Source organism: Petaurus breviceps, unplaced genomic scaffold (genome assembly GCF_028583685.1).
Source record: "Petaurus breviceps papuanus isolate PSGF00001 unplaced genomic scaffold, PetGlider_PUasm1.0 176, whole genome shotgun sequence".
Taxonomy (NCBI): domain Eukaryota; kingdom Metazoa; phylum Chordata; class Mammalia; order Diprotodontia; family Petauridae; genus Petaurus; species Petaurus breviceps.
In genome coordinates this window covers 15,815,372-15,841,815 of record NW_027185771.1, presented here as the reverse complement: position 1 = coordinate 15,841,815, position 26,444 = coordinate 15,815,372, and the positions used below count along the sequence as shown (strand labels likewise).

At 45.5% G+C, this 26,444-nt stretch overlaps 2 protein-coding genes across 2 annotated transcripts in view; one reads left to right on the top strand and one right to left on the bottom strand.

Moving 5' to 3' along the window:
• The window catches only part of TSNAXIP1 (translin associated factor X interacting protein 1), a 30,064-nt gene extending 12,519 nt beyond the window's left edge, over nt 1–17,545 (top strand). Inside the window, exons 5-16 of the mRNA XM_069085718.1 lie at nt 1,607–1,700; nt 7,752–7,948; nt 8,602–8,737; nt 9,513–9,682; nt 10,255–10,414; nt 11,233–11,363; nt 11,630–11,755; nt 12,215–12,376; nt 14,504–14,613; nt 15,308–15,434; nt 15,827–15,933; nt 17,326–17,545. Coding sequence (XP_068941819.1) covers nt 1,607–1,700; nt 7,752–7,948; nt 8,602–8,737; nt 9,513–9,682; nt 10,255–10,414; nt 11,233–11,363; nt 11,630–11,755; nt 12,215–12,376; nt 14,504–14,613; nt 15,308–15,434; nt 15,827–15,933; nt 17,326–17,545 — 1,740 coding nt within the window. The remainder of the gene's footprint in view (nt 1–1,606; nt 1,701–7,751; nt 7,949–8,601; nt 8,738–9,512; nt 9,683–10,254; nt 10,415–11,232; nt 11,364–11,629; nt 11,756–12,214; nt 12,377–14,503; nt 14,614–15,307; nt 15,435–15,826; nt 15,934–17,325) is intronic.
• A 926-nt stretch (nt 17,546–18,471) lies between these two features.
• Nucleotides 18,472–26,444, bottom strand: part of CENPT (centromere protein T) — an 8,346-nt gene continuing 373 nt past the window's right edge. The window contains exons 2-14 of the mRNA XM_069085719.1: nt 26,123–26,248; nt 24,516–24,600; nt 23,597–23,711; nt 23,203–23,287; nt 22,976–23,112; nt 22,532–22,583; nt 22,140–22,285; nt 21,228–21,362; nt 20,683–20,964; nt 20,126–20,228; nt 19,212–19,376; nt 18,925–19,029; nt 18,472–18,717 (exon numbers count right to left, since the gene is read on the bottom strand). Coding sequence (XP_068941820.1) covers nt 18,594–18,717; nt 18,925–19,029; nt 19,212–19,376; nt 20,126–20,228; nt 20,683–20,964; nt 21,228–21,362; nt 22,140–22,285; nt 22,532–22,583; nt 22,976–23,112; nt 23,203–23,287; nt 23,597–23,711; nt 24,516–24,600; nt 26,123–26,226 — 1,638 coding nt within the window. The 5' untranslated portion in view covers nt 26,227–26,248 and the 3' untranslated portion in view covers nt 18,472–18,593. The remainder of the gene's footprint in view (nt 18,718–18,924; nt 19,030–19,211; nt 19,377–20,125; nt 20,229–20,682; nt 20,965–21,227; nt 21,363–22,139; nt 22,286–22,531; nt 22,584–22,975; nt 23,113–23,202; nt 23,288–23,596; nt 23,712–24,515; nt 24,601–26,122; nt 26,249–26,444) is intronic.

The following is a 26,444-nucleotide window of genomic DNA, read 5'->3' as shown; positions in this document are numbered from 1 at the left end:
AAGGAGGGGGACTACTGAGTTCAGGGCCCAGGTTGGCTGGATTTGAGTGCATGAAGGGACACAAAGGCTGAGGCCAGACTGTGAAGGACTTCAAATGCCGAACGGAGGAGTTTGGGTCTGAAAAGCACCAGGGAACCACTGGACCTCTTTGGAGCAGAGGAGTGGTAGGGCAAGGTCTTTGCTTGAGGAATGTCCCATTGGCAGCTGCAAGGAGAATGAACTAGAGAGGGAGACAGGATGGAGTCCAGAACTCCAATTACGGGTCCCTTACGACAGTCTAGACAAGAAGTGGAGAGCCCAAAAATGGGACAGTGTCAATATGAATGGAGATAAGGGGACAGATGTGAGAAATGGTGCCAAAGTAAATCCCTCAGACTTACTGCTTAGAGTCCAGCAGTTTAGAGAGGTCTTGTCAGCAGACCCATTGGGAGGAGCATACAGCCATTGGTCCTGGCATAGGAGGCAGCTGACTGTTAAGCCACGGGGTGACACTAACTAGCTGTGTTTCCTCAGAGAAGTCTCTTCCTCTCTCTGGACCTCAGTTTCAAGTCACATGAAGGACTTGGACTCTGCTACTCTGAGGTCTCCTAGAATTCAAGAATTCTGTGTTTTTCTAAGTCCTTACTGAGAGGACAGCATTTCTCATCTTTAAGGTTTCCAGGAGCAGCTCCATACTAACCTCTATGGGCCATCCTTACCTGAGAAGTCATAATATATGCATCTGCCCTCTGCTAAGCTACATACTGATAGCGTAACATCCCTGGCTTTTAGCATCTTAAATGGATGAGACAGACAGACACAGATTGCAAACACACGTAGGAAAAATACTGACCCAGCACAGACTTCTAAAAAATATGATTATAGCACTAATGTTATCTGTGCATCTTACAGAGTTGAGGAGATACCATGTTTGAAGAAAGAGGAGTCAAAAGGAAGTCAGAGACTCACAAGATGTTAGGATTAGAAGAGATGGTAGAGACCATCAAGTCTCTTGTCTGAGGTCTAAGCTGAGAATGAGGGGACAGCTAGAAGCAAGAGGCCTCAAAGGTTGAGATGCAGGCAAGGGAAGGAGGGTGCTGCAGATTGAAAGACATGAGAAGCAAGGGCAGAGTTAGGAGGACATTGAATCAGAAGGCAAAGTTCTGAACCCAACCCACAGCCCTTTCTGTGGGGGCCTCTAGAGAGCAGAAATGCAAAAGTGAGCCCATCTTTGCTTATACTTGGCAAAAGTAGTGACAGGGGCAGCTAGGTGGCACAGTGGATAGAGCACTGGCCCTGTTGTCAGGAGGACCTGAGATCAAATGTGGCCTCAGATACTTGCACTTACTAGCTGTGTGACCTTGGGCAAGTCACTTAACCCCAATTGTCCTACCTTCTCCCCTCCAAAAAAAAAAAAGGAGTGACAGGGTTGTCATGGGATTTCTGGTCATTTGTTATTCTCTCATTATCCAATATGGCCCTAGGGAATGCAAGTGAAGATGGAAGAAGTCATCTCCTCCACCCACTAAGTGCCCAAGAAGGGCATTTCAGAGAGGTGGAACTAGGATGGAAGGTTTTCTTCCCTTGGCTTTCCCTCCATGGTTTGTTTCTTTCCTTTTTTCATTAGCCTTACAGAGAAATCTTTGAATTCTTTATAGAGGACTTCAAAACCTACAAGCCCCTGTTGTCTTCCATAAAGAATGCATATGAAGTCACACTAGGTAAGACCTGGGGTGCCACCGGTCTCTCCAGCCAGCATGTGTGAATGCATACATGAATGAGTGAGAGTACGCACATGGGTGCTGCCTCCATTGGCAAACTGACCCGTCCCTCTGCACCCTGGTTCTGTAATTATTGGAAAGTCCTTCACAAGTACTAGAGGAGCCCTGACAACCAAATTGCCAAAAATCTGCTCAGCAGCCAGTGTGGCCTGTCTGCAGTGAGGTTCATGGGGCACCAGTTCCTTGTGACTACCCAGGGCACCCTCACAGCTTCAGAATGGTTCACAAATTAATTTTACCAACACCTTAAAGGGAGGGGAGTTGGTTTTCATTCTGTGCCTCACAGAAAGGCAATAAAGAGCCTGTGGGAACCAAGAAGACCTGATTTCAAGTCCTGCCTGTAACCCGTATTGCCCCTATAACCCATATTGCCCCTGCAACCCTGCACAAATCACTTAATCTCTTAGTAAAACTCTGGAGGACAGGGATTCTTAACTTGGGACTTGTTTGTTTTATTTTTATATTGTGATAACTGTATTATAATATAACTGGTTACCTTGGTAGTACTGTGTATTTTATTTTATACATTTAAAAACATTATTTGGGGCTGAGAAGGAAGAGAGGTCCCCATGACCAGGGAAAAAAGGTTAAAAAACCTTGCTTGGGGATTCTAGGTGGTGCATTGAATAGAGCACCAATGCTGGAGTCAGGAGTACCTGAATTTAAATACAACCTCAGACACTTAACACTTACTAGCGCGGGACCTTAGGCAAGTCACTTAACCCCAATTACCCTGCCATTGCCCCTCCAAAAAAAAAGAAAAAAAAATTTTTTTAATCCCTGCTTTAAGATTATAAACTGCAGAAAAGGTATTGCCCTGTATGTAGAGAGTGTTTCTTCACTTGAGAGTTCCCTAGGTTAATAAAATCATAGGACTACTCCCTAGCCCCTACCTCTGTAATCAAACCCACAAAAATCAATGTCAGAGTATAATAGAATGGGAGGCATTCCCATTCCTATCGCAGGGCCCCTCACACTAATCTGACCACATAATACTTTAGGGCCTGAAATATATTGACAGAACTCACCAATGCTACTCAGGAAAGTCTGGGAATATGGAATGTCCCTGTGATAAAGGTGGGGGAGGGCAGGGAGCAGAGGGAGGAAGGCAGAAAGCATAGAGAAGTTTTGGAAGAAAACAGAAAATTTAACCTCTTTGTATTAAAAAATTATGACAGGTCCCCCCCCGCAATATTTAGCCAATTTCATATGTAACTAAATACATATTTTAGAAGGGGAAAAATAGATAGCATTGAATTCTCGTGGAGCCTTTATTTATGGGGAATGTGCTACCAGGGTTCCTTGTAACACAGCTTAGGAAACATGGATATAATGGGGAAAGCACTGGAATGAAAGGAGAAATCTAAGTTCCAAGCCTGTCTCTGCCACTGGGACTTCCAGCAAGGACATTTAACATTTCAGAGACTCAGTTTCCTCACTTTAAAAATGAGGGGAGCTGACCTCCAGCTCTAAAAATTCTCTATTGAGAACCACTAAATAACAATTCTATCATGCCTTAAGGTTTACAAAGCACCCTCCTCCCAACCACCCTTCAAGGTAGGTAATGCAAATATTTCCTATCTCCATAGATGAAGAAATTGAGTTTTAGTGAGACTGACTTGCTTGTGACCACACAGCTACTAAATTTCTGAGCCAAGATTTGGTTTTCTGACCCATAAATCCTGTGTCTTTCCCCTGTTATCAGGCTGTCTCTCACTATACTTCTGGACTGCTGCTTATCACAAGAATAACTCTAGGCTGGAAAAGGAAAGTCACATCTTTTAGGACACAGTCTAATAACCCTGCTATTCCCACAGAACTTCCCCTCCCCACCCCCCCACCTCCCCAGTTCCTCATATCACTCTTCCCATAGAAAACAATTAAGACAGGGTTAGGATTCTTTTTAAAACAGAAAGGAAAACTAACATTTCACAAGGGAGGAGGCAACAATTTGTCGTTCAAGGAGTTAAAAAGGGGTTGGGGGTGAAGAAAACCTAGGAGTTACTTAGAATTGAAAGAGACTTTAAATATCACCTAGCCTGACATCCTCATTTTGCAAATGGATGAAGATAGTCTCTGGAAGGTCCTGTGACTATCTAGTGGGAGATCCGGAGCAGAAGACTGAGGCTTCTGACTCAAACCAGCCCTTGCCCCACTGCCCAAACACGGACACCCACCCTGATGCCTGGGATTCTCAGACTTGCCTCCCTCCATTGGGCAGACTGGGTTAAACAGAGCTGCACGAGTTGTGCGGATGATCCTCCGCCTCAGTCTTTATCAGCAGTTTGTGAGATTCACAAAAGAATCTGACCGGTAATGAATGCCTAAAGCAGTAGGTGATTTATTATTGGGTACTTGAACTCACACACAAGGGCAGGCTCAGGGCCTAAAATAAAATCTTGGGGAGCCCAGAACATGGGGGAATGGGCAACAAGGGCAGAACCCAGCCAGCGGAGTTTGCTGGGCCATCAGGCAGAAGGGGCTTCAGGCAGTGTGAGGAAGGAATGCAAAGGACGCTAGAGCTACAAATGCCTCGAATCTGTCAGTTAGTAAACATTTATTAAGCACTTATGTGCAAGGCACTGTACTAAGTACTAGGCATACATATACAAATAAAAACAAGACAGTCCCTGCCTGTGGGGAGCTTACAGTCTAACAGGAAGACAGCACACAAAAGGAAAATGAAAGGAAAAGGAGAGTGGAAGTGGATGAAGAAAGTACCCAGCATGGGGGTATGACAGAGAGGTCCAGAAAAGTCCAAAAGCAGAAAAGCTGGTAAGAAATAGGGAGTTCACAGAGTACCCCCCTACCTCAGTGAGATAAGTCATGGAGGCAGGTTCTCAGTTACATGTGGTTGGTTTTCTATTACTAGTGTCATTGCAAGGGGAATACTTAGCTGTGGAGGGGAGGCCCAGCTGCACCAAGTGGGGCATACAAACCAGGGGTTTAGAAGTGTCTAGAAAAGGGCAGGCTGGGAGGTTAGATAGGAAGAGGGAGGGGCAGAGTCAGTCTGCCCTAAGTGTGCCATGTGGTCTGAGAGAGACCTGTACAAATCAGCCTTCTGATTGGGAGGGAGTGGGGACCGAGAGGGTATCAGTCTCTGAGGAAGGGTACTTTTATCTTTGGGTTCCTACAGAGGACTCCATTTCCTCACCTAAACCTGGAGGGAACCTTGGATACTATCTAGGCTAATCTCATTCTTTGAGCCCTAGTAGATAGGGAATGTCCTCATGTTTGTTCTAAGAACCACGACTCTGAGGTTATGTGCTCCATTTTTAAACAGTCTGTTGTTCATACATCCAAATGAGCATTGTCCTCTTCCACATAACCACCTGGAGAAACTAGACACTTAGTCCGATGATGCCCTCACTGCTTAAAACACCCTTAATGATGGAGTAGAGAGAGTGTTGGATTTGGAGTCAGAGGACCTGAGTTAATAATCCCAGCTCCATGTGGCTTTGTACAAAACATGTCCACATTTCAGAGCCTCAGATTCCTCAATCTGTAAAATTAGGGATTTAGATTAAATGACTTTAAAGGTCTGTAATGGGAATGCAAATTTGGAAGATTTTCCCTGCCCCTAGGCTAAAGTGCACCTGAAGCCTGGGGTGGGAGGCTTGTTTTTCAGTAGATACTTTTTGATTGGCCAGTGGGTCAATAAGATTGTTACATTCTCTGAGCCAGGAGAAGGCTATATAAGCCCTGATGTGTAGCTTTGTTTTGGGGGCTCACTTTGAGAAGTGTTCTGTGATTTGATCTGGATTCTGGGAAGCTGTTGTCCAGAGGGCCCCCCCCCCTTTGAAAAACCCAGATGTGGAAACCCAGATGTTGACTGGATATGGATGTAATGGTTGGACAGTTTGGAAATCTGTCTACTTGGTCTGTTTCTGTCTTGATAATTCTGCCTGTATACTTTGAAGTTCGGGGTGCTGACCTTTTCCCCTGAACAAGGTAAATGATATATGTCTGACTGATTAAAGTAAGCTTGTTAACCCATTTTGAGTTGCTTTCCTTTAACAAAGCAGATCCAAGAACCTGTATGGGCAGCAGCCACCCTGAGGACGCTTGGGGTGCTTGCTGCTACAAGGTCCCTTCCATATCTAGATGTTATATCTAGATATCAGGACTCCTCTTTAGGAACAGCCTCCAGAAACAGTAAATAAGTGACAAAATGTGCTACTTTTTAGCTCAACATAAGACCTCCCTACCTATTAGATTTGTCTAAAAATAGAATGACCTGTTTTGTGCATTAGTTGTCCATCACTGGGATTATTCAAACAGAGGTTGCATGATCATTTGTTAGCATTACTGTTGAAAGGCAGGCAAGATAAACTCTATAGTCCCTTCCAAATCTCATTCTAGTATTCTAGACACTCATCTCTCCCTTCTTTTTCTCTCATTCTATTTCCCACTCTTTCCCTCCCTTTCTCTTCTTCCCTCTCATTTCCCCACCAACATCACTCCAAATAATTTAAATATTTCAAAAAACCAATTCTACTCTCAAAGGTCAAGAATTTTCTACCATAGAGGATATTAAAAAAGGGGGTGCTATAAGCCCTAGAGGACATTCCCCAAGAGATCCAAATCCAGATCAATAGTAGTATCATTGGAATAAACATAAACCTCCCAAGGGGACTATTTTTGATGTTCAGTACTTGTTTAGACCTTCGTTTTCTTATGTTCACAAAAAAATCAGTATCTGTATTATACAGGGTTTCTCAAAAGTCTTGGTGTAGTTTTAAGCTTTTCTAAGACTTTGGGGAAAACCCTATATTTAAAGCAAGTATGTTAGCTAGCCCTAAACTGCTGCTCTTGTGGCTTTTATATATATATATATAATTTTTCCCCAATTACATGTAAAAAAATTTTAACATTAGGTTTTTTTTTTAATTTTGAGTTCTAAATCTTTTCCCTCCCTCTCCTCCCCCCTCATTGAGAAGGCAAGCAATTTGATATAGGTTATACATGTGCAGTCATGCAAAAAATATTTCCATATTAGTCAAGTTGTGGAAAAAAAGACAGGCCAAAAAAATAAATGAAGAAAGTTTTTAAAAAGCTTTGATCTGCACCCAGATTCTATCAGTTCTTTTCCCTGGAGGTAGATAGCATTTTTCATCATGAGTCCTCCAGAATTGCTGAGAAAAGCTAAGTCATAAAAAAAAATTTTTTTAGCTAAGTCATTCACAGTTGATCATTGCACAATATTGCTGTTACTGTGTACAATGTTGTCCTGGTTCTGCTCACTTTGCATCAATTCATATAAATCTTTCCAGGTTTTTCTAAAAGCATCTTGCTCATTTCTTACAGCACAATAGTACTGCATCATAACCATATACCATAACTTGTTCAGCCATCCCCTCAATTTCCAATTATTTTTTTTTTGCCACCACAAAAAAAAAGTTGCTATAAATATTTTTGTACATATAGAACATTTTCCTTTGACCTCTTTGGGATACCGATCTAGTTGTGCTATTGCTGGGATAAAGGGCATGCAGTTTTATGGCCTTTTGTAGCCCTAAGCTTTTTATACCCAGTCCTGGCCTGGATACTAACTCAGGAATATTGCTCTGGCTTTGTCTGGGCAGGTTGCTATCTCAGCCCTGCAGCCCTCAGATATGAGTGTCTAGACTCTAGTTAAGTAAACCAAGTGGTATCATGAAAGGAGCACTGGATTAAGATTAAATAACTCGGGTTCAAATAATGCCTCAATTATTAAGTGACTATGTAACCTTAAGCAAGTTACTGGATCTGGATTTCTATGGATCTGCTTCCTAATCTATAAAATGGGGTTGGACTGCATTCTAATCCCATAATCTTTTAAACACCTATTTCCTAGAATCACCACCAACCAGTCCAGCCCTTCTTGAAATGGTTTTTACCCAGACTACTTGTTCAGGGAGAACCTGGAGAACTGCCCCACATCCCCCACTCTCCTTGGGCAACACACCCCTGGACTGAAGGACTCCTCTCATATTCTCTGGCTTTGATCAGCTCACTTTAGGGAGAAGATTCGGTCTCTGGAGCCACTGAAAGCCATGCTAGTCAATGTGTCTGAAGATTGCAATGAAAAAATCCTGGCTATCAGGGCAGAAGAGAGATATGAAATCAAAATGTTAAAGAAAGAGAAAATTAACTTGCTAAAGCTCATTGACAAAAAGAATGAAGAAAAGATCTCTCTGCAAACTCAAGTGGGTCTGATGGAGTCTGCCAAATCACTTCTTTCCCTGCTAATGGGGGTGGGGGGCACAGTCCAAAGAGGACCCTGTTGCTCAGGAAACATCCAACTGGTGGTGTCTAGCCCTACCTGAAAGCATATACTGCAACCTCCTTACTAGCTAACAGTCACAGTCCATGGGTCAAGAGGAGAGAAATGTGTATTCCCTCAGAGCTCCAACTTTGTCCCTGGGAATACGTTTCTCTCCTAGGTCTTGGAAACAGTTACATTTTCCCTTCCTCCTCTTTCTCAGTCCTAACTGAATCAATTCTAAGTCCCCACAAAGGTTATGCATATCATATTTTCCAGTTGTACACATCTGGTAAGCAGGAGCATCATTACATTAAAAACTTCCTAGGGGGCCGCTAGGTGGCACAGTGAATAGAGCACCGGCCCTGGAGTCAGGAGGACCTGAGTTCAAATCCAGCCTCAGACACTTGACACAATCACTAGCCGTGTGACTTTGGGCAAGTCACTTAACCCCAATTGCCCTGGGGGGGAAAAAAACACCAACCAACTTTCTAGGCAGAACATGCCCCCTGTTAGCCTCTCATCTGGTTCTCATAAGGTCAGAAAATTTGTGACTGCCCCTTAGTATGGCTCAAGCTGAGCTTGTCTGTCCTCCAGGTGAGCAAGCTACGGAAAAACTTGGCAGAGGAATACCTTCATTTTCTTAACGAACGAGATGCCAGGAGGATCCTTGTTTCTGATCTTAATGAGCTTCGATATCAGTGGGAGGACATGTCTCTTGCCCAGTCTCCAGGTAGATAAAGCAGTTTTTAAGCCTCCAAAGGCATTTCCCCTGGAGTTTCCTTTTTGGGTATAGTCAGAAACAAAAGGAGGCATGAGGGAGGAGTGTTGTTCTATAGGGTCTTCTGTCTGAAGGGCCACGCTAGTAGGTACTAAGGAACTGGGTGATTTCTGGAGTCAGAGAGTGGTAGTGAATTTCAGATCTGAATTTGTAAATCTTCAGTAGGATGGACAGATAGGGTGAAGCAAGGGCTGTTGTGAACATCTCAGATTCTTCCTGAGGCAGTGTAGCATTAAGGAATGATCAATAGATTGAAGCCAGGTCACCTTGGTTCCAATCCTGATTTTGTCTCTACCTGGATGACCCTGGGCAAATCACTTAAGGGCTCCTAGCCTCAAACTCTTCATCTGTAAAATAAGGAAACTGGGTGAGATGATCTCTAAGGCTTCCCTCACTGACCAATCCAAAGTGATCTTTCCATCCCTGTCCCTTTCTTCCGAACATTCTAATCTTCTAATCACATTCTAATTTGCATTATAGTTATTTGTGGTAGCTTCTCTCCCCTACTACTGGGTGGGTTTGAGGTGCGGTTTATCATCTCCCCTTGTATTTGCCCTCCAACTCTAGCACAAAGTTAGGCACTCAGTTAAACCAAACCGCCCAGTGGTTGGTTGGTTGACTCAAGTAGAAGGCTGCATCAAGAGGAAGGAAAGGGCCTTAGATGTTTTTTTTGCTGGAACCTGGAGAGAAGTAACCAGGGGCACTAACGGGCTGATTATCTTTCAAGATGTGTGGGGAGAAGACCCTGTAAAGTTAACCCTGGCTCTGAAGATGGCTCGTCAAGACCTCACCAGAACTCAGAAGGAACTGAACACAATGAAGGCAAATTTTGGTGATGTTGTCCCCAGGAGGGACTTTGAAATGGAGGAAAAAAGAAACAAGGCACTATTTGAAATGGTAAGGCTATTTTCCCCACTGTAGAGCTGGGTATAGTGGGGAGAGTGACTAGGGAGAGACGTTCTTCTCTAACAGCCCAATGTTGGAGGGGGGTACTTTTTTATGTGATGTCGAGCTAGAATGAATCTTAACTATGATCTAGGCTGATACCTCATTTGATAGATCATGAGATTGAGGCCAGAGGTAGCTAGGTGGTTCAGTAGATAAGAGCATGGGACCTGCAGCCAGAAATACCCAAGTTCAAACCCAGATTCAGACACTCACCAGCTGCATGACCACAGACACTTGTAACTTCTGCTTCAATTTTCTTATCCGTAAAATGGTGATAATAGTACCTGTATCCCAGTGTTGTTGTGAAGATAAAACAAGACATCTATAAAACATTTTGTAAACCCTAAAGCACTATGTAATTGCTATTTATTACTATTATTACCCAAGGTCACAAAGGTTGTAAGGAGCTAAGCAGGAACCAAAGGTCCTGACTCAAAATCAGTGCTTCTCTCCACACTACCACCACACAGTGCTTCCTTAGGGGCCTCCAGTGTTTGACCTGAGCGGGACCTGTCTTCCAGGTGCAGGGCTTAAAATCTGACTTTGAAGAAATACAAAAGGAGTATGAGACCCTGCTACAGGTTCACATGACAATTGTAAGGGAGAGGGATGAGTTCTTCAATGAGCTACAGGAGATACAACGGACCTCCACTCCCAGGCCCGACTGGTCCAAGTGTGAAGGTAGCCAGCACAGTGGGGAGAGGGGCAGTGCCACCCTGGGGCCAAGAGCCAGGGAAAACCCATTCTAAAACAAAGACCAAGCTGCAGCATTAGCTCTTGCCCCGCCAGTGTAGGGTTGGATGGATTGGGGAGGAAGACCCTCCAGAGTAAAACAGCCTGGGCACTTACAATCTGAGCATCAGTGGGCCATGGCAGTGGTCAGGTCTTGGGCTACAATAATAAAAACATGAAATAAAAAGTGAGGGGGGGTGCGGCTTCAGAGCCCAGGGCCCTGATCAGCCACAGCTGGCCCACTGTTCAGGATGCCATATGTTAGGGTAAGCTAGAGCCCATTCAGAACAGAGTGACCAGCATAATGGAGGAAAACTATTATACAAAGACTTGTAAAGGGTCCAAAGTGTGTTTATCCTGAAAAAGCGAAGACTTGGTGGCAGGGGATGGGGCACAATAATGCTCCCAATATCAAAGAGCTGTCAGGGAGAAGAAATATTAAAGTTAGGTTGTTTGGCCCTAGAGCTCAAACCTAGAAGCAGTAGAATGGGTGGAAATTATAAATAAGCAACATTCCATACAAGAAAAAAATTTCCTAATGATTCAAAAGTTGAGTCTGCCACCTTAGAAGGTAGTGGGTTTTCCCATCACTGGAAGTATTCAGAGGCTGAAAGATTGCTTGTTAGGGATACTGTGGATGGAATTCTTGCTTGGTTATGGCTAGACTAGGTGACCTCCTAGAATTCTGATTCTTGGAGCCCTCTCTCATCTACTTGGTCCCTAGGTTCATCAGCCTCCAGCTTCTTTCCTTGCTTTTCCTCTCACAGATGTGATATCTGGGGGACAGGAACGCTGGCAATTTCTGTCTGAAGGGAAAAGCAGTGACCAACTCGTTGATGTATTGCTAGAAGAGATTGGTTCAGGACTTCTCCGAGAAAGGGAGACCTTCCAAGGCCTGGTAGGACCTTTCCCTGGGATTGGTCAGCACATGTATCCTCTGCCCTCCAAGCTGTTTGAGAGGCAACTCCTGATTTTGTCTCTCAGGAATACCACCATATACACCTTGAGGCTTGGGGAGGGTTTTCAAATCCCAGTCAAAACTGGCCCAAGCTCTGCAAGTCAGCACACAGTAGGTGCTTAGTAAATGACTTGAATTAATAAAAGCACATTGGCTCAGAACTCCATGGTTGGTAAGAATCCCATGGCTGGAATCCCCTTTTCCAGGGCTCCACTGAAGACATCCCAGAGTTCCTGCGGTCTGGAGGGTTTGTCCAAAACAAAAAGCTAAGCAAAAAGGAAGTGGTGGACATCATCAGAGACATCTGGAAAGAGCGGATGGCTGAAGACCAGGTCCTCAGGCTGATTGTGGTTGGCAAGAGCGCAAGCAGTGGGAGGAGAGTGGGTGGGTGATACAAATACTTCAGCAGTCAGACAGGAGAGAGGTGAGAAGAGCCCCCACTCTTCTAGCCCAGGGAATGGGGAGATAAAGAGAATTGACCTTTACAAGCTCTGTGAGGCTCCTGGTGGTGAGGAACAGGATAGATCCAGGCTTTTTTGGAAAATGGTAAGGAATTCATCTAAGATGAGAGGAAAGTCCTATGGCCTTAGGAGAACAGAATTTATTTTATTTTGCTTTTTGGAGGGGGGAAGGCATGGCAATTGGGGTTAAGGCAGGGAGAGAACAGAATTTTTAAGGTGACCAATGGGATAAGCATCTATCCCAAGGCAGATGACAAAGTGGGCGTGGTGGTTATCCCACCAGTTCCTTGACCACTTGACCTGTAACCTCACCCCTTCATTTACTTGCAGAAAGAGAAGACATCCACCTTGGCCCAGTTTTTCCTCAACTACTTGAAAAAACGCTTTGGGGATGCCTCTGCCATGGAGTGGTCCTACACAATTTTTGAAAACGTCAAACTCTTTCACTCAAGTGAGGTCATGAAGCAGTTCCATGATGTCCTCACAGGAAAGGTGAGCTTAACCCCTTATACCCTAGAAAAAGAAGGGTTACCAAAGGAGAATCTACTTTTCCTGAAGTGAAACAAACTGAAGGAAAAGAGAGTAAGATCAACAAATCAATTTCAGACCTGAAAGGAATCTTAAGTTTTTTTGTTTTGTTTTGTTTTTTTGCTTTTTGGAAGGGGGAAGGGAGGGCATTTGGGGTCAAGTGACTTGCTCAAGGTCACATGGCTAGTGTTAAGTGTCTGAGGCCAGACTTGAACTCAGGTCCTACTGACTCCCGGGCTGGTGCTCTATTCACTGTGTCATCTAGCCACTCCGAGATTCTCTAAAGCCACCATAATGTGAATAGGAAAGGCACTGAGGTAAAGAGGAGTCAAAAGGAAGGCCATCCTGGGGCGGCAAGGTGGCGCAGTGAGTAGAGTGCCAGCCCTGGAGTCAGGAGGACCTGAGTTTGGATCCAACCTCAGACACTTCACACACACACACACACACACACAAACCTAGCCATGTGACCTTGGGCAAGTTACTTAACCCCAATTGCCCTCCAAAAAAGCAAATATATATATATATTTTATATATATATATATATTTTATATATATATATATATTATATATATATATATATTTTATATATATATATAAAAGGAAGGCCATCCTAATCTTGTCACTAATGCACTGTGGACAAAAGCCATCCATGAGGCAAGGCTAATGCCTTGACTCAGCCTTAGGTCAGGTTAGGTCAGCCTCATTCTCAGAGGCCCCAAAATGACATCATGAGCCAAGTTTCAGTGTGTGTAACTGTGGCAGATCAGACCAGTGTGAGCTCCTGTAATGGAAATGTAAATTTGTAAGATCTTCCCTGCCCCTAGGCTAAAGTGCACCTGGAGCTTGGGGTGGGAGGCTTGTTTTTCAGTAGATACTTCTTGATTGGCCAGTGGGTCAATAAGGTTGTTACATTCTCTGAGCCAGGAGAAGGCTATATAAGCCCTGATGTGTAGCTTTGTTTTGGGGCTCACTTTGAGAAGTGTTCTATGATTTGATCAGATGAAACTCTGGGAAACTGTTGTTGAGAGTCCCCTGGCTTTGAAAAACCCAGATGTTGATTTGGTATGGATGTAATGATTGGACAGTTACTGTCTACTTGATCTGTTTCTCTGTCTTGATAATTCTGTCTGTGTATTCTGAAGTTCGGGGTGCTGACCTTTTTCCCCTGAACCAGGTAAATGATACATATTTGACTGATTAAAGTAAGTTTGTTAACCCATTTTGAGTTGCTTTCCTTTAACAAAGCAGATCTAAGAACCTGTGTTGGCAGCAAACCCTGGGGACACTTGGGGTGCTTGCTGCTACAGCTCAGAATGCTCTACCACAGGTGGGGCACGAACAGTCCATGTGAACATTTGGGATGGATTTTCTAAATCTGTACATCTCACATTTCTTTTTGAGCTACTTCAATTCTGCATTGCTCAGAGAGCACAGCACCTTCTCTGATGAGAGCATGCCATGCTGGGAAGTCCTGGGTCAATGTCTCCCATGTCACCCAATCAATTCCAAAGTTGAGACACCTTGAGAGTGTCCTTGTATCACTTCTGGCCACCATATGAATTCTTCTTGGCAAGTGTACTTTTTGCATTCAAATAACATGGCCAACCCATTGGAGCTGTACTCCAGAGCTTTAACTCAACCTAGGTTTCTGTTGTCTAATCCTCAGAATGTAGCTTGGCACACTGGGCATAGTACTGGATACAGAATCAGAGCCCCTTTCTCATAGGGTCTGTCTTATTCCCCCTGGGGAACTTCCCCTCAGTTTTCTTAACTATAAAAGATGCAATCTGGCTTAGATGACTTCTGACACCATCCAGATCTGACCTATGGCTCTAAAATGCCCTCTACAGAATTCCCTTCCCTGAAATTTTCTCTATCCTCACCCACAAATGAAGAATGGGGCTTGGTCATTCCTGGGCAGCCAGCACCATCACCTTTTTGTCCCCTTTGCCTTGGAGGCCCCTGAGGAAGAGCTCTGTTGCCCCTCTGGGACCTAGTTTTTCCCACTAAAACCTGGGTAGATTCCTGTAGGCCAGCAACAAAGTGAATGACCCCAATGCCTGGAGTCACAGATCAGATTTTTCTTCCCAGGTGAAAGAAAATGTGTACATTGGCCAGAGAGAGCTCGTGTCCGATCTGCTGAAGAAGTTGAACAACAATGACAGCCAAAACGAGGGAAACCTCACCCTAGATCAGTTCAGGTTGGAAAGGCCAGGGCCCTGACAACCTCCTACCCCCCTTCCACCCAACTCCTTTTTGCCCCTGAGCACTCCGGATTGGGGTTTAGGAACAGTAGCCCCAGGAGACAAACTCATGGAGGACAAGGACCCTTTTGGTTTTTGGCTCAGCACCCCTGATATCTGATTGATTTGTTTAACTGATCTTCCACTAGAGCTTGAGGGCCCTACAGGAAGAGGAAGCATTAAAGGCAGGCCACATGTCAGTGCTCTACCTGCTCTCAGAATTCCCTCGGGATTCTTCCCAGTCTCATAGAAGCCCAAAGTGAGTGAGGGAAAGAGAGGTCTGAGTCTAGCTCTCCCTCGGCTTACCAAAATTATTGTAAAAAAAAAAAAAACCATGACAAATCAGTAGGATCACTACATCACTACACCATCCCCACGGACAGTCCCATTCCATTTGCCATTGTTTATCATACAGCTCCCACCACCCTTCATCCAAAACTATGGCCAGATTTGGGGGAAGGGGAAGAGACTACAGAAACAAAGACCTTAGGCTCCTTGAGCCAGCAGGACTTATTCCTCTTTGTAACAGCAACACCTAGGCCAGGCTCTCAAAGCATACAATCAGTGGGTGCTTACTAAATGTCTGTTGTATTGAAACTAGCCATTGGATTGGTTCCTCTTCCACTGCCTGGTATCTTCTCTCACTATACAGCACAGTGCTCAAGAATGCCTTCCCTCTCAAGACAGATGAACAGATTCAGGAGTTGCTGCAGGAGGCTAAGCTCCAGTTAGATGGCATCCCCCATGATGTTGTTCACTATCGACTCTTGTTTATTGAGGTAACACCAACAACCTGCCCTTTGCTTTTGTCCCATGTCCCATCCTTCAAGGCAGACCATTCCAGCCAGGGCTGTCTTCCCCAGAAAGCTCAGCCCCATGACACCAGGTTTGAAACATTGTCACTGGGGTGTCTGGGCTGACCTTGCAAACTGAACTCCAGCAGCCAAATGGACAGGCTAGAGCTAGGAGAAGGCAAAGCCTGGTTAAGTATTGAGGAAGGCTTTCCTCCAAGCCTAAAGGGAAGGCATCAGTCTTCATCTCAATGTCCCTTCCTACAAAAGTGAAATGGTTTCTTCCAGTTTAGGGCATCCCCTCACCTGTAGTGGCTGGCAAAGAGCCAGATCCACAAGTATTGCACTGAGCCCTAACTCTGGTCTATGACCTCTCCCAGGATGAACTGGGTACCTCTGGGCCCTTCATTCATAAACTGTGGGACCAGGCCCAAAATGAGAAGCAGGCCTATCTGCTGGAACTGGAGACGGAACTTGGGCCTAATAAGTGAGTATTCCTTTGGTGATTCCCAAACCAACACATCTCTGTTCCCCTTGTGCTACATCCCTGTGATGTAATACACATAGAACCTCCATTTTATAGATGAGATGGAGGTTCAGAGAAGTGACTTGCTGTGGTCACAGCACTAGAGCCAGAACCAGGACTGAAATCCTGTATTCTCCACTTTCTTAAATTTTCCTCTGGTACTCTGTTCAGCTTTCTCCTTTGGTCAATCACCCCCTCTCCCCCCAATTTTATATTTGACAAGGTGGCACCAGTGATACTGTTCTGGCCTCAGTCAGTAATACCCAAATTCATATCCTGCTTAAGACACTCATTAGCTGTGTGAGCCTAGGTAAGCATCAAAACTTGTTCAACCGGGGCAGCTAGGTGGCACAGTGAGTAAAGCACTGGCCTTGGAGTCAGGAGGACCCAAGTTCGGTTCCAGCCTTAGACACTTAACATCCACACAAAAAAACTAGCCATGTAACCTTGGGCAAGTTACTTAACCCCAATTGCCCTTCAAAAGGCAAAAAAAACAAAACAAAACAAAACAAAAAACTTATTCAATCTTAGGGCAGCTAGGTGGTGCAGTGAATAGAGCACTGGCCCTGGAGTCAGGGGGACCTGAATTCAAATCCAGTCTCAGACACTTAACACAAAACTAGCCATGACCTTGGGCAAGTCACTTAACCCCAATTGCCCTGCCTTCCCCCCTCCAAAAAGCAAAAAAAAAATTTTTTCAATTCTTGGGGTGTCTAGGTGGTGCAGTTAGTAGAGCACCAGCCCTGTATCAGGAGGACCTGAGTTCAAATGTGGCCTCAGACACTTAACATGTACTAGCCGTGTGACCTTGGGCAAATCACTTAACCCAAATTGCCCTGCTTTCCCCCCTCCAAAAAGCAAACATAACAAAAAAAACTTGTTCAACCTTAGTTTCCTCTTCTGTTAAAATGGGGATAGTAGCACCTGCCTCCCAGGGCTGTTGTGAGGAGCTCTATTGAAAGTACTCATCTATGATTTTAAAATGTCAGCTCCCCGAGGGCAAAGGGCTTGTCACCCTTCTGATCTTTGCCCAATGCTCTGCCAAGGCTGTCTGACAAATGTTTCCTGTTGAATTCTGATCTCAAGTCCAGTACTCACTCTTGCCTTCACCAGTGGACAAATGAGGCTTTTTGAAGGCTATAACCTGAACTCATCCCCTTGAGTGTGCCACACAGGACCTGATACAGGGCCCTGCAGGATGGATGCTCTCTGTGCCCCTGGGCCTGCTCTTCTCTCCTTGGGGGAAGGGTAGGAAATGCCAAATGCTCCCTTCCAGTGATCATCTGCTGGGGCAGAATCTGGTGAGGTCTGAGAAGAAGCAAGCACTGCTGAGGTCTGTTTATTTGGGGCTAGGGTGGCTGAGATAACCCCAGGACAGCTGCGCCAGGCCCTGATTTCCATTGACCCCTCTCTGGATGAGCAAACCCTGGACAACTACGTGAGCCTGGCCTTCCAGACCCCTATAGCAGAATTGGAGCCAGATTTTTTCCAGGAAGAAGAGGTTCTGCTAGCCCACTTGCAGTCTGCAGCCATCAAGCGAATGGGCCCTCGGGAGCTTGAGCCAGGTTCCTAGACCCTCTCCCAGCCAACCAAAGTAAAATTCCCACCTTTGTTCATGGAAGCAAGGGCAGAGGGTCAAAAGCCACTCCACACCACACCACAGCCTTGTTTCCCTTCCCTCCCTCCACCCCCATTACAAAAGCAAAGATTCCTTAATTTTGAAAACAAATATATCATTTGTAAGAATTTGTGTTCCATGATTGTGTATGGCATGCATGGGGTGGAAAAGAAAAAGAAATAAGGGTGACTTCAAGGAAAACTGAATCATCAAGAATACTTGGGAGACCTGAATTTGAAGTCTAAAGAGCTGGGTCTGAAGCTTGTCTCGGGTCAACAATCCAACAAGCACCTTCTTACTATGATAGGTCATGCCCTCAGTCCTAGCTGGGGAGACAGCAAGAGAAACCACAGTCCCCACCCTCATCACTCCTCAACTTAGTAAGGGACACTACTACACCATGTGTAGGCAGAAAGATTCTGGAGCAAAGGAAGGCTCCTGGAGAGGCAGGGCCAGAGCACACTCCCTACATCCAAAATCACCTGGAAGAACAGAGGTGGGAGATGGTCAGTCAGAAAACAAAACAGCTGCTTGCAGGGGTCTGAGCCAGAGGGCAGAGAACTTGAGATGCCAGGACCAAGAAGATGTGCTTTCTTATGTATGCAAGAGGGACCCCCTGAAGGTTTTAGAGGAGAGGAATGATGGGGTCACATCTGTGCATTAGGAAGATTATTGTGGAGGCAGGGAGATCAGGTAGAAGGCCTGCCCATGGGCAGGCCAGCAGAGAGGCTGGACTAGCTGATCAGCAAGCTCCAAGTAATGCTTAATCATCCTGACCACTGCACGCATCGACCTGGACTGAAAGGGAATGAGACCCCCATCTGGGGGGAGGGGAAAGGTTGGCTTTTGCTTTGGGCCCCCAACTCAGCCACATCAGCACCTTTTTAAAGTGGCTTTATCACATTTTATTAACACTGACAGCAGCATGTGAAGAGTCCACTCTTGGTAAGGCCTCAGGCTCCTGCTCGCCCCTTAGATGACAGAAGCTGGGATGATGGCACCCTTACCCAGCAGGGAAGACACAATTGCCACTGGCTGCACAAGGGATGAGCAGCCTCCGGTACTCCAAAGGCAGGTATCTCTCCACAAGCACATAGAGGGAAACATCATCAGTCACTAGGCCCTGCCTGGAGTGGGGTAGGTAGAGGGAAAAAGATAAGAAGAGAATGGTCATACACTTCATGGATTCCCCTGAAATTTCAGCACCAGACTCTCTCCCTGGAGGAGGATCCTTCTAACCCTTCCCCACTTCTCATCACTCACACCCATCCCACCCCTGACATTCCTCAAGTTGGGTGATAGGCAGAAGAGACTAGCATTCAGACCCTACTGACCGCCTCATCAACAGCTCCAAGTCAGCCAACTTCACAGTTTTTCGGCCTGCATGGTGAGCAAAGGTCTCTAGGTCATCACAAAGTGTCCTGAAATACCGGTCCAGGCTATAGTGAGGGAGGGTAAGACAAGATTTAGAAGCTCAGAAACACAAAGAGCCCAGTATCCTACACTGTGAAGTAGGTCTGTCACCTGGACACCCACAAATATGCGAGTCTCCATTCCCAGGTGTGGGGAGAAAGAAAAAAAAGGTGGCCTAGGGCCCTGACCATTGCCAATACCAACTCACCACTTCACCAGGGTCTCAGAGGCAGACTTCTCCATAGGAATTTTGGCATAGAAGTTGAAAACTTTGCAGTAATAATTCAAGCCGGCTTTGTATGGATCATAGGGTTGCCTAGGGCCTGCACGGCGCTTGGGAGCACGTTTGGCCTGGGTAAGCTTGGAGGGCAACCTAGGAATCAGGAATAGCACAAGATGTCTCCACCAGCCTGGCAGGAATCTGGCAGGACAAGAGCACAAGGGCCCAGCCCAGACTCCTAATCCCCTGCTTGAATTTCTATAGGACTTCTATCATAATATTGCTGTGAGATACGATGGGAGCCCTTTAGGAGATGGCCCCAACCAATGTTTCCAGTTTTATCATCCACGATTTCCCCACATACAGCCTTGCTTCAGCTAAGCTGGACCATTCAAGACTGGCCATCCTGCTCTCACTATCTCTCTCATCTCCCAATTCATCTTCTTGGGGGGGAACAACTATTCACATTTTTATCTCACACAGCAGCTTTATACCAGTTAGCTATTTACAAACAAAATCACTTATCCAGAATCAGGCCTGGGGAAAACCCTGAATACCTGAAGAGCTCTTCCTTTTCCCCTTGACAGTGTCAGGCAGTTCATATGTATAAGTCTCATGAGAAACCTGACTAGGGGATTTTCCCCTCAACAGTCTTCCTAAGGGAAGACACAAAAGAAACACAAAGAATGTGATTCGGAGAGAATTCTATGCCTTTGAAACCCTAGAAAGGACAGGAGGCCAGAGGCCCTGAACAGCTGTAGGAAACCAGGTATAAATACCTCCCACTGAGACTAAACCATGAACTAGGGCTGGTCAGCATCAGTTTTTCCAGGGCCCTGTTCCCTCTCAGATGAATAATACAAGGAAAAAGGGTGTGTCAGAGCAATATACTAGATACTTACAGGGTAGTGTTAGTATTAAGAGGTCCTGGGGAGGTAGGCTGTGAAAGGGAATATCGCTTGGCCCGGAGAAATTCTGGTGTCTTCATACTAAGTTCTGAGACCACTAAAAAGAAAGAGAAGATCAGGAAGGACTGATTCCACTGATTCCATTTCCAGTCAAGTGGAAACCCATCCACCCCATCAAAGTCTGCCTTTCCCCATACCCTAGTGAGGCTTGGTCAACACTAGTCAACAAACCAACATGGTTCTGGCATCTCCACAGTTGAGGCCCTAGGTAGCTAGGAAAATCCCTTTCTCTATGTTTGAATGTCTGAATGATATACTGACCATGAATCCCAAGGAATCTTTCCATCAACACTCCCCACATTCAACTGGGTTAAGCAGCTCAGAAATCTAAGGACCCATAGGTTCCCAGCAAAAACCTAAGTAGCTTTTCCCTCCCTATAACAGAATGAGATTGGGAGTATTGTTATGTTTCTGGAACCCTTATTAAGAGCAAGGTGAATCAACCTGAATTGGCCTAGTTACCACTGGTCTTGGTTGAACCCTGATATTACCAGTCCTTTGGGGGATTTCTGTGTCCTCTTCAGACTCTTTTGCCTCATCATCCATCGGTATCTCCTCTTCTTCCTCTCCTACTTGAGGAGACACACCTGACTTTGCTCCAGCTTCCCTGGAGATGCTGCTTCTAGCAGGTAAAGAGTGAACAGAGAAGTAGCTGTTTTGACTTGGTATTCCTGTCCAACGTCTGGTTCGTGTTCCAGTAGACATGGAGCTGGCATAGAGGGGAGTATTCTGACTTCGACTTTTTGTACCAGACTTGACTGGTTTCCCAGGACCTAGGTACCAAAGAAGAAAATAAAAGACTGATGAGTTCTCTATAACTCTGATCCCTCAGGGTCTATCCCACCTCCAATCCCCAACCAGATCCCTGGACTAGAAAAGCATGTGGTCATACAATGATTAAGGATAATACCCACCACCATTCCATCTTAGGATGTCTAAAAAGCACCAATTTGCTACCCATAGCACCAACCACTTGGGCTAACGCTGACTATGACAGCCCTCTGCCCTACCCTGACCTCTATACCCTTGTCCATACTTTGATTAGCTTGCGGGGTCATGACCTTCAGTTCTTGACCCTTTGCCAAGCTTCTCCTGAAGCCTATGGAGTCAGGACTCTCCGGGAAGGACCCATCCCCATCCATAGAAGAGGCACTGTGATAAGTGTGACAATCTAGACATGAAAGAGAAGGAAATAATAGTCAGAAGGCTGAACTCCTGAACTGAAGTAAAGTCTCTAGCCTACAAGGTCACCCCTAGGGCTGGCTAATAACCAGTGAAGCCCACCCTAATGCCACAAACTCCAAGCAGCCCTACTCAACCATCTCTTACGGAAAAGCCCCAGGGGCTCAGAGACTCCTCAGGCCAGACACTTCACCCCTCAGCTTCTCTGCGCATCTGCCAGCAGCATGCTCTCTCAGCCACCCTGCAGTCAGGGCTACAGGAAAGGCTGGGTGACCTCTGGCACGATGTGAGCACATGGGAGGTGGCTCCTTCTCTGCCCATAAAACAATCTATAACCGGCAGTGAAGGAGGGCCAAGGCTGCCTTCTTCATGTCTCAAAGACACTGCCTACTCTCATCAGGACACTTTGAAGCCGTCTTACTGTTTCACTAAGCAATGCACTAGAAACTATGTAACTTGATTCTGATTTTACCTTTTAACTCTTAAGTGGCAATATTCAAGCTCATTACCGTTTTGACACTTCCTTTCCTGCTGTTCACTGTAATTTCCAACAGGGAGCTAAGAATAGCCAACTCTTCAGTCACTTCCTTCTCATATCCTTCCTTTCTCACTTGGGAAAATCAAAATAGACTTTAAAAGGAAAAAATTGGGGATCCTAAAACACCACTTGGTGAGGCTGGTATAAAAGGAGAAAAGGCAGGATACTTGTTTTTTCTGTGATAAAAGTCTAGACCTTCTCACAGAGCCCAGGGCTCGCTGACCTTACCTAGGAGATGAATCACGGGGATGTCCTTCAGTCCCTGTTCAAACGCTTCCACATCAATTGTCTTACGGGTTGGAGGCCTTCGGGCCAAGCCTGGCCTCTTTATGGACTCGGGGGGCATAACTGTGGCCAAGGTCAGGTTAAAGGACCTGACAAAAGGGAGGCTTGCTGTGAGTCCCTGCTGAGTTGGACATCCATCCCCCAAGGGTATTAGCTTGTGCTTTCCACTACCATGGCCTATTTCCTTGGAAAACCAACTCTTAGTGTCTCCAAAAAGATTTCTCTTCCAGTAGCTATTGAACAGCTTCCTGCTACATTCTATAATCTATCCTTCTTCCAGTCTCTGGGTTCTGTCCACCCCCCTGTCATGGTAATAAAAATATTTTCTTAGGCACCTGGTTACAACAGAAGACTTGTTGACTGAAGCTGGCTGCTCTCCAGTGAGATCTTTTGTCCAAAAACAAGAGAAACAGAGAAGAAATTTTGATTATTAGTGCAGGAAGATGGGGGAGGGGGAACTGGATATTCATCCCTATGGACTTCTCCCCACATCACCTCAGAACCACTGCTCAGGCAGTTCCAGGTATTATCTTTTTTTTTGGCAGGGAGGGTAATTGGGGTTAAGTGACTTGCCCAAATCACACAGCTAGTTTTTGTGTTAAGTGTCTGAGGCCACATTGGAACTCAGGTCCTCCTAACTTCAGGGCCGGTGCTCTATTCACTGCGCCACCTAGCAGCCCCAGTTCCAGGCATTATCAAAGTTCAGTGGAGCAATCAGCAGTGGGCAGGTAGGTCGAACAGGAGTCCCAATATAGCAGTCAGGACCTTGGAAACTTCACCTGAAGCAACAGCAAGTCGTTGGTTTATTTCCTGTTCAAACTCAGACACTCTAAGGCGGCGCTTCCTTCTGCTATAGACCAGTCGCCCTGGAGCTACAGTCACACAGGGCTCCAACTGAGGAAGCTGCAACTCCAGGCTGAAAGGAAATGGAGCCAACATTCAGTCACATGCTGCCCTTGGTCCTTTGGCTTCCCTAGAAGTTTTTAACCCTCAAAATGCCTCCAACCTGTTCCACTTGCTTTCCTCCTGTAACTCAACAGGTTCTGGCTCCTGTGGATTCAGTGCAGGTACCAGGACAGAGGCTTCTGAAGCTACAAAAAAGACTCTCATTGGAAGGGAGCACAAGATGGGGCTAGGATGCCCACGAATGAAAATAAGGTCCTAAGAGTAAGGGTCAAGAGGAATCCATCTGTTTTATTTCAGCAGCCTCTGACCCCATGTTGTCCTGCTCTGGAGGGCAGCAAACTACCTCTAGAGAGAACAGGGATCTTTCACTGAAGAATCAATTGCCTGCACCTTGGCTCAGACCAGCCTGAGGCCATACATCCATGTGGGGTCACTCCTGCCATGGGGTTCAAGCAGTGTTGGCCTTAAACCTGGATGCCCAGACCTTGGCTCACCAGTCTGCAGGATTTTCTTCAGAATAATCCTGGGTGTGTCTTCTTCCATGAAATCACAGTGCTTAACAAAGAGCTGACCATTGGCTCCAATGTCCGTTGGCTGAGCAGGTGCAGTCTACAGAGGGCATATGAGGAATAAACAAGCTTGTCAATACCAAGGTACATATTTTAGCCAGATCTATTCCCTATACTGCTGGGGGTCAGTCAACCATGGGTCCAATTTTTAGAAACCCTTCTTCCTATCATTTTGAGCTGGAATACAGCCAAGATTCATACAACCCCAATAATAACAACTCACAATTCTGTACCATTAAGGTATATAAAATTCTTTCCAGACAACTCTATGAGCCAGATATTGCAAGGATTATTATCCTCATTTTAAAGTTGAGTAGTGCCAAACACACAGTCACTGGCTTCACAGCCAGTGACAGAAAAGAAATCTGCACCCAGGTCTTCTTCCTCCAAGTCCCATGCTCTTACAAGCAGAATACTTTTATAGGCTTGAAGGCTGTGCCAGGCCAAATCCATCATCTTTGGGCAGCTAGGTGGCTGCCCAGTAGACAGAGGACCAGGCCTGGAGCCAGGAAAACCTGAGTTCAAACTGGTCTCAGATACTTATTAGCTGGGTGAACCTGGGCAGGTCAATAACCCTGTTTGCCTCATTTTCCTCATCTGTAAAACGAGCTGGAGAAGGAAATGGCAAACCACTCTAGCATTTTTGCTAAAAAAAACCCCAAATGGAGTGACCAAGAGTCAAACACGACTGAAATAACTCAACAACAACAAAGGAAAAGTGGAATTGTACCTTCAATTTCCAGGCCAGGGAACCTCTAGGTTTCATAGTACACCTCTCCCCCATCCTAGTCATTCCAAGTCTCTCAAATAGTAGGTGATAAGGGAATCTCCAATATTTGTTTACCTTTGTTTGCTTCCTCAGAAGCTTTGGGGGTAAAGCATCACCTAAGTTTCTGCATGGACGGTCCACAGATGTGGAAAGACTTCTCCTAAAAAAGGATAAAGGTAATTTAAGAAGACCCAGGGATAGGGCTGTTACTAAAGGTGTCTTGTTCTAATTAGGCCAATTCTACATATGTTCAAAGGAATAATGTCAGAAACACTCATAAAAATATCGGGGCGGCCAGGTGGCTCAGCGAGTAAGAGTTCCGGCTCCAGTGTTGGGACGACCTGGAGATCGAATCCCGGGCTCAGACACTCAGCACCACACCCAGAAATAACTGGCCGTGTAACCTTGAGCAAGTTACTTAACCCTGATTGCTTAAAAAAAAAAAAATATCTCCAACTCTGGAACCGTCCTGAGCTCTCATTGGTGACTTTTCACTTTATCTCAGAAAGAATGAGGCTCACCTTTGGGACACCCAGGAAACAGGACACATAGCCCATCTCTCCTTCTAGCTCTCCTTTATGTGTCTTCCCCAATTAGAAGGTAAGGACCTTGGGGGTAGGTATAATCTTGCCTGCCTAGCACAGAGTAGGTATTTAATAAATGGTTTATCTTTCAAGCTAAAGTTTAGGCCCTTAACATTTTTTTTTTTAAACTTTGCAGGGCAAACCCAGAGAAAGCTTTAGAATACTGCCTTGTGACTTTCAACAAATCATTTCAAGCCTCTGTTCTTCAATTTTTTTATCTACAAAATAAGGTTGGACTAGGTAATTCCTAAGGTACCCCCTAGAACTAAAACCTCTGTCCTATGGCAATTAACTTTAACAGGTAAATTGTGATAGATGTGCTTAAAAATAAGATAAAAGGGAGGTCAGAAGGCTAGGCTACCCACATTTATCTAGCACTTAAAAATTTTTTTTTAAGTTTTCAGTTCACTGTCCCTTGGATCCTTCCAACCACCTTGTAGAAGGAGGTAATATTATGCCCACACTATAGAAAAAAAAAAGTCCACAGAGGGGAGATAACTTAATGTAACTTTAGAAGCAGCATAGGTCTCTCCTGAGTCCAAATTTGACATTCTTTTCATTAGACCATGGGGCAGCTAGGTGGCACCATAGTGCACAGAGTCCAGGACCTGGAGTCAGGAATACTTATCTTTCTGAGTTCAAATCTGGTCCCAGACATTTACTAGCTATGTGATCTTGGGCAAAGTCATTTAACCCTGTTTGCCTCAATTTCCTCATCTGTAAAATGAACTGGAGAAAGAAATAGTAAACCACTCTAGTAATCTCTGCCAAGGAAAACCCAAATGGGCTCACCAAGAGTTGGATGGGACTCAACAACAACCATTAATTATACCGTGCTGTCCTAAATTTCACATGTAGCCCCTAGGGAATCAATTACAGCTAATTGTGCCTAGTCCCCCACCATCATTATACAGAAAGATGTCCATTTGTTTAGTTTTGAAATGTATCCCTCACAATGTCCAGTAGGGCCATCTGTGCTTGCTGACTGACCTTAGCCAGTCCCAAAGCCACAACATCCACAAGTCTCAGAGTCCTTTAGGTAAGTGATGGTACCTGACCCTGGCCTAAGTGACAGTGTTGAGGGCATAACAGACCAACCTTGACCTAGTATGAGATGAGACTGGAGAGCATAAAGGATGCGTCTCTAGCACGTTATGAAGCAGAGTCCTGGTGGTCCCTTCACTGTCAGAGAGAAACGCCATGCTGTTCAGCAGGACGGGCCACCTGGAAAGAAATCAAGTTGGAGCCTTAAAGAAAAATGAAGGAGAGTGTGGGAGGACTGAAGAAAAGTGGCTGGGGGCGGGGCCCAAGGAGGGCAGTGGGGAGAGGCTGGAAGCACCTCTGGGGCAGAAAGCTCCCCCAAGAATTCAGGAACCCAGCCCCTGGCCCCACCTAGACCCAGGCTCCTCCAGGCCATCTA